The sequence below is a fragment of the Sesamum indicum genome, linkage group LG11, assembly GCF_000512975.1.
Source record: "Sesamum indicum cultivar Zhongzhi No. 13 linkage group LG11, S_indicum_v1.0, whole genome shotgun sequence".
Taxonomy (NCBI): Eukaryota; Viridiplantae; Streptophyta; class Magnoliopsida; order Lamiales; family Pedaliaceae; genus Sesamum; species Sesamum indicum.
This window is the reverse complement of record NC_026155.1, coordinates 12,463,174-12,469,675: the sequence shown is the minus strand read 5'-3', so window position 1 is coordinate 12,469,675 and position 6,502 is coordinate 12,463,174. Positions and strand designations below refer to the sequence as shown.

The window sequence follows — 6,502 nt, the reverse complement described above, 5'->3', positions numbered from 1 at the left end:
AACTGGAATCTTTGAATTTTCCCTCCGCATCCAATTTACAACTCAATCCACCTGCCCCAATCTAAAAAAGTACTGTGCTTTATCCCTCTGATGTTCCTTCCCAGCTGGACATATTATTAGCAGATCCCATGACCCCATCAGCTAATAATATAATAGCAATAGCAATAGCAATACAATAATATATGATATGAATCACTTATTTCCAATCACTATTTGATCTCATTTGTTGGAGGTGACATGTCCCATTAAGTCACTCCAAGGATTAAACGATGGAAGTATCACGAGTTAGAGAATCAGAAACTGAAATTATAGCGATCAATGTGACATCACTTCCAATTACTATTCCACCACCTATTCATACAGCAACCTATTAAACTGCAAAAATAGTTTAACAGAAAAAAAAAAAAAACCCAAATGCATACATAAAAATACAGATTAAAATCCATAAAACACAGCTTTTTTAACAGATAATTGAACAAGCTAACAAGAAACTAGATAGAAAACAAAAGCGAAAGAATGATTAGAAATACCTGCACATAAAGAAAAGGGTCGGCAACAAAATTACTAGCGAAGCCAGCATCAGAAAGAGAGGCACAAGTGATCACTGGGTTGGCTACGGGCCATGCTGAACTCTTATCCTTCCATACATTCATCTGCCAACCAATTTTCAAGAAGTTGTAATATTATAAAATTTGCCAAGAAAAAAACAAAGAAAAACAGAATTTCAATTCCCCCTCTAAAGTTAAAAACTACACCAAACATCTCCAAAAAGTTATTTACAGTTGGCCATCTTCATGTGCATTTACAATACTATCTGTAAGTAAAACACCTTTCGATGTCAAATCATCATTAAAAGAAAAGAAAAGGAAAAGGAAAACTAAAAAGAATAATTAAGAAATAAAAAGAAAACTAGAAAGCTGAAACATGTTTTTGAAATTCACAGTCAGCCCAGGAAAGTCGAATTAGTACAGGTAACACCATAATGAAGGCAAAAGTAACCTGATCTTGGAAACATCGAAAAAGAAAAAATTAAAACTTCAATCTCCTCTTCAAATTCAAAGTCAGCCCAGAAAAGACTGAAATACACAAGCTAATCTTGGGAGGGTCAGATAGAAAACTATAACTCTTAATCTCCTCATCTTCCACCAACTAAACACAAAGATGAAAGGGTGACAAACAGTGATGTTCATCACTCTAGTTCTTGAAAACCATCAAAAAAAATTATTTTTTCGCCTGAAATCGCCCATGTTTCAGAAACCAGATAAACCAGAAAAACCCAGAACCAATAAGAACTTCAAAGAAATCAAAAATTTATTTAATTACATAAATGAATTTCATTAACATGCACACATGCACACACACAAAAAAATTTATTGAATTTTATTTATGTTTTCCCAAAGGACAGAAACTTACAGCTTCAATGGGTTTGAGAGAAAAGGGCGAATCCCCATAGAAAACGCCCACAGCCCAGGAACCCTCATTGTCCTCTTGACACCCGAGCGCCGTGATCCCCGCGAGCACTTTAGGCGTGAGCATGTACCTCCCGTACAAACTCCCAATCAAACCCAAAACAACAAACGAAAACAAGAAATAAGCGAAAGTTGACGACAACACACACGACTCATTGTTCAGATTTCCATTCCCATTCTTGTTAATAACGCCACTGCTCTTCCCACCACCATTGCTGCTGTGCCACCGCCACCCACCACCTCCGCAGCCAGCGGACGTCCCAGAGCCCACGACCGGGCTCGAACCCATTTCCTCAAATAACAAAACAAATCAAACTACTCCGCAGCTGCCGCACGGTAGATGGAGGTTTCCGCCACGGAAAATTCTCACCGCCGCTGCGGCGGTGGCGGTCTTGCATGTAACGAAAAAGCTAGAAATCCCTGCATAACTTTTCCTCTTCCAAAATGGGGAACAGATAGGAGATGTTGTAACGGCAGAGAGTGTTTCGTTAATTAGATATCTAAATTCTGGGCCTTATTTTTTTCCTTTTTTTCCCTGTTTGTTTTCTTTTGTTGTTGTCGGATCGTTCTGGTTTCTGTTTGTTTTCCTGTATAAAGTTGGGGATTCTTGAAATTGTAATGCGACACACAGAGACGAAAGCTGACAAGAAAACCGCGGACGAGTTCAAGGGGTGGGGTGGGTGGGGTGGGGGTAGAAAAGGGTAGGGGAATGGATGGCACTTTCTCTATGTAATCAATTTCGTGCACATCTGTTTGCCAATATACACAGATACGGCCTTTGCATACATATATATACGTATAGTATACAGCTAGTACAATACGGGCCACTCTGCTGACTTCACTATTATACCTTTTTTCCAATATTTTATTTTTTTTTATTTTTTATTTTTGGTTTGGTTGATTTCCATTAAGGAAGTGGTTCATTTAATTTTTTAATTAACTGGAAATTGTTTTTTTTAAGGAAAAAAGAAAACAATATAAGTGATAACGTTGATGAAGAAATCAAATTTTAATTTCTAAATTAAAGATGGATTATGAGTTCGAGTTCTAAAGTGGAAATTGAGAAATCAGTTTCGAGTTTTTATTATTATTTATTTAAAAAAAATAATCAGAGAAACCAAGTTATGTATTTTTTAAGTTATTTTTAATGATAATATTAATTTAATTTGTCAAAATAATAGGGTGAATTACAACGAGTTAGATTTAACATATATACAATTTTTTTTATTATTTGAAAAATTATCAATATTCCTCTAATTTTAACGATCGTCTAACAACGCGCAATCCATCAGGTTTTCACCTATTTTTGTGGTAAATTGATCAAAATGCCCTCGTAAACTATGAATTATAGTTTTACTTATTTTCTGAAACTTTTTAATGGACTAAGTGGGTATTCTTTTTTTTATATAATCTTTTGTATTTTTTCATCCACCTCATCTGATTTTTTTTTAATTTTTTAATATTTTTAATAATATATACCAAAAGCAGAGTTGATAATTCTAGACCTCAATCCAAAAATTATATAATTAAATCAAGCATCTAGGAAGTATATTTACAAATTTTTCAAATAATGAAAAAATATTTATAATTATACTAAACTACAGAAGAGCTCATTGTAATTTATTAAAAAATGAAACATAAGTGTGGCCACTGGAGTCTGCATTTATATTAAACGAATTTAAAAAATAAAAAATGACCAAGTCGTGTTTCCAAAACATAATTTGGGCTTTTTTTTGAAAAAAACAATTATTTTTTATTCCGAAACACGACTCTTTATATTATTAGTATACTATTTAAATAAATTATATTGATATAATTTATTTATTTTTTATTAATAAAAAGATAATTAACCCCTATTCTATAAAGATAAAATGTATTTGTCTAATATTCATACATTGGATGCAAATTTGATCCTTCGATTGAAAAACTCAAACCAGCGTTTTTTGGTGTCTTTTGGCCCCATTTTTAATAATCACTTTTTATATTGAATTCTACTAAAATCACATTATTATAAAAGCTATAATTTTCGCTTTTAATCCCACCGTAATTATTTTTTCATCTAATTATTCATTACGCCTATTAAATTATTTTTTAAGTTCCTCACTAACCTCAAGAACGATGTCAGTTTGAAATTCATCTACGAATATTTGCATAACCAAGTACGAAATATGAATCCGAACATCAAAATCAGCTTCTATCATGAAATTAATTATCTCATAATCAATTATGCAGCCGTCAAACCAAATTACGTCTCGATACACACACACACACACACAAAAAAACCAAGTGTAGCACGAATTTAACCAGCAATCCTCCGCACCCACTTTTACAGAACATTCTATCAAATGATCACAACATTACTACAAAAAATACAAAATACAGACAAATATCACTTCTGATAATCGAATCACGACTTTAAAATTACTAATAAATTTTCATTTAAATTAATTTCATATTATATATATATATAATTAATTTTACTTAAACTACCACATCGATAGTAATATACCACCCATTTTTTCCCATAAAAGATAAGAGATCTTATAAGAAATAAATACTAGCTCTTTAAGAAAAATTATATTTGTGGTGGGTAGTCAAAAAATTTTGGTATGCAAACACACATAGAAAATTCCAACTACACATGAATTTGTTGAACTTCATATTTTACCCAAAAAGGGCATTTCAATAATGACATTTTGGCCCAAAAAAGCAAAGAAAACAATGGGTAACAGACCCAACCATTTTATGCCACTGGATGTGGATGTCATTTTCTTCAACAATATATATATGGTTACAATCTTTTACACATCAAATTGTTTATGCCCTCCAAAGTTTTTACCTCAATAGTAGAAAAATAATATTTATTTATCAATTAGTAATTAATTTTGTGATGGAGTGGGGATATATATCTATGTATTTGATGGGATTTGAATTTAAAATTTTACATTCGGAATATTTTGATATATCGAACTTAAAAATTAGGCTAAAATCTCCTCGACCAGTATTACATAGATATATGCAGTATATATAATTTTGTAGACTGGTAGTATCACGAATTTTGTTTTTCTTTTTCTGGGTACGAGAATGAAAAGTTAATGGCGGTACCCGTAATCTCGTCAGGAATAACTTTGTTAAAGGGTGTCTGCAGTAGTTTAATTAGGATGATTTGCTGCAGATAAGTTGAAAAAAGAGAGTTTTGAATTTCCAAAGGCAGATGCTCATTTAAGGCAGAAATTATAAGTTTTTTTCTACCAACTTCTACAACTTATTAGGAAAATTGTATATATTAACTTTTTTCGAAACGCTCCGTTTTCTCCACTTTTCATCTTTATTTTTTCAAACACCCCCGACTTTTACTACAATTAATCTTACAGTTTACTCTACAGCATATTTCTGGAGACAGAGTAGAAACTATTACAAACACCCCTTCATTCTTCTAGCATATTCATCGAGGCACTACATTATAAGTTTATCAAAAATCAAAACTCCCAAACGGACTATTTGCTAATAAATACTTTGCAGTTCTCGATACTTCTTAAATAATAAATTGAAAAATATTTCATTAATTATTAATTGTTATTTAGCATCTAGACAGAGTACCTAAAATAAAAATAGGAATTAATGAGCCCCCTTCAAACCACCAATTTCTCCATCACAAAATTACATTTTAGGTTTGTGTATGCCTCCTCTATTCCTTAGGTGCCATAATTATGAATTAATGTAATTTATTTTCAAACTATACTATATGATGAATTTGCATTTGCCTAAAGGTTAGATTCTAATTAATAATGTGGAAAAATAAGATTACATATATATACAGGGAAAAATGCAAGCAGCCCCCTTGTGATATTACAAATGAGCAAAGTACCCTATTATGAAAAAATAAATAGCGATTTACCTTCCTGTATTATTTAAAATACAACATTTAACCCCCTATGATTTTTAAAATGAAGCAATTTACCTCCCTGTATAAGGAGATAAATTGCTTCATTCTAAAAAATACAGGGGGTAAATTGCTATATTTTTTAATAGGGGGTAATGTGCTCATTTTCAATATCACATGGGGGTAAATTGCTATTCATCTATATATACAGATAGATAGATAGATAGCAAATTTAAAAACAACAAATGGGGAAAATTATGTTTTTTGTCCAATAAATTTAGATTTTGTATATTTTTAGTTTTATTATTTAAGATATTCTCGAAAATCATTCCATAAATTTTAAAAAATCTCATTTTCAGTCCTCCTACACAACTTATGTTAGGAAATTGATGACGAAAAATTCATATGCAGCATGACTTAAAATTTTCATACGTTTCATCGAAACTATGAAAAAAAAAATTATTTTTGATTTATGGAAACATAAATAGATGATAGTTTCAAAATTATCTATTTTCTTTCGAAAACATTCCTATTTTCTTAATTTTCCTAGGAAGTCTTTGAGTTTCTTAGGAAACTTTTTACTTTTTCTAATTTTATCAGTGGAATATTTATTTCATACTTTTAGCTCAAATATATTAATTCTTGTGTCTCACATAAATGCTTTATTTAATGATAATTGATCTAATATATTACGCTAAATTAGTAATGTTAGATGTGCATATATCAATAAATAAAGACATTTTCTAACATATAGTTAATATGTACAAGTAAAGAAATTATTTGGTAGGCATAAATACTTCAAAATTAAAACAGACATCCTTGAATTAAAAATAGAAAGGTAATATTTTTAAATTTTATTTTTACGATTATTATGTATGTTTTTTTTATAGTTTTACATTAATTTTTATGTAATATTTTCAAAATATTTCTAATATTTATTAACTCGAAAGATGCACTAGAAACGAAATTTTAATCTATCTATGCAAGTCATATATGATAGTTTTCTTCCATTTTGAAAAAATAACTGCTATATAATTTGCACGTAGTTTTAAATTTTGTTAATTTTCTAATAAAAATTGATAGGAGAACAGAAAATAAGACTTTTTGTAAATTATTAAACTATTTTTGAAAATTCTATACACAAATGAAA

At 30.3% G+C, this 6,502-nt stretch overlaps 1 protein-coding gene across 1 annotated transcript in view; it reads right to left on the bottom strand.

The window, feature by feature from the left end:
* LOC105174171 (glycosyltransferase family protein 64 protein C5) overlaps nucleotides 1-2,209 on the bottom strand; it is a 6,002-nt gene extending 3,793 nt beyond the window's left edge. The window contains exons 1-2 of the mRNA XM_011096181.2: nucleotides 1,414-2,209; nucleotides 531-653 (exon numbers count right to left, since the gene is read on the bottom strand). Coding sequence (XP_011094483.1) covers nucleotides 531-653; nucleotides 1,414-1,758 — 468 coding nt within the window. The 5' untranslated portion in view covers nucleotides 1,759-2,209. The remainder of the gene's footprint in view (nucleotides 1-530; nucleotides 654-1,413) is intronic.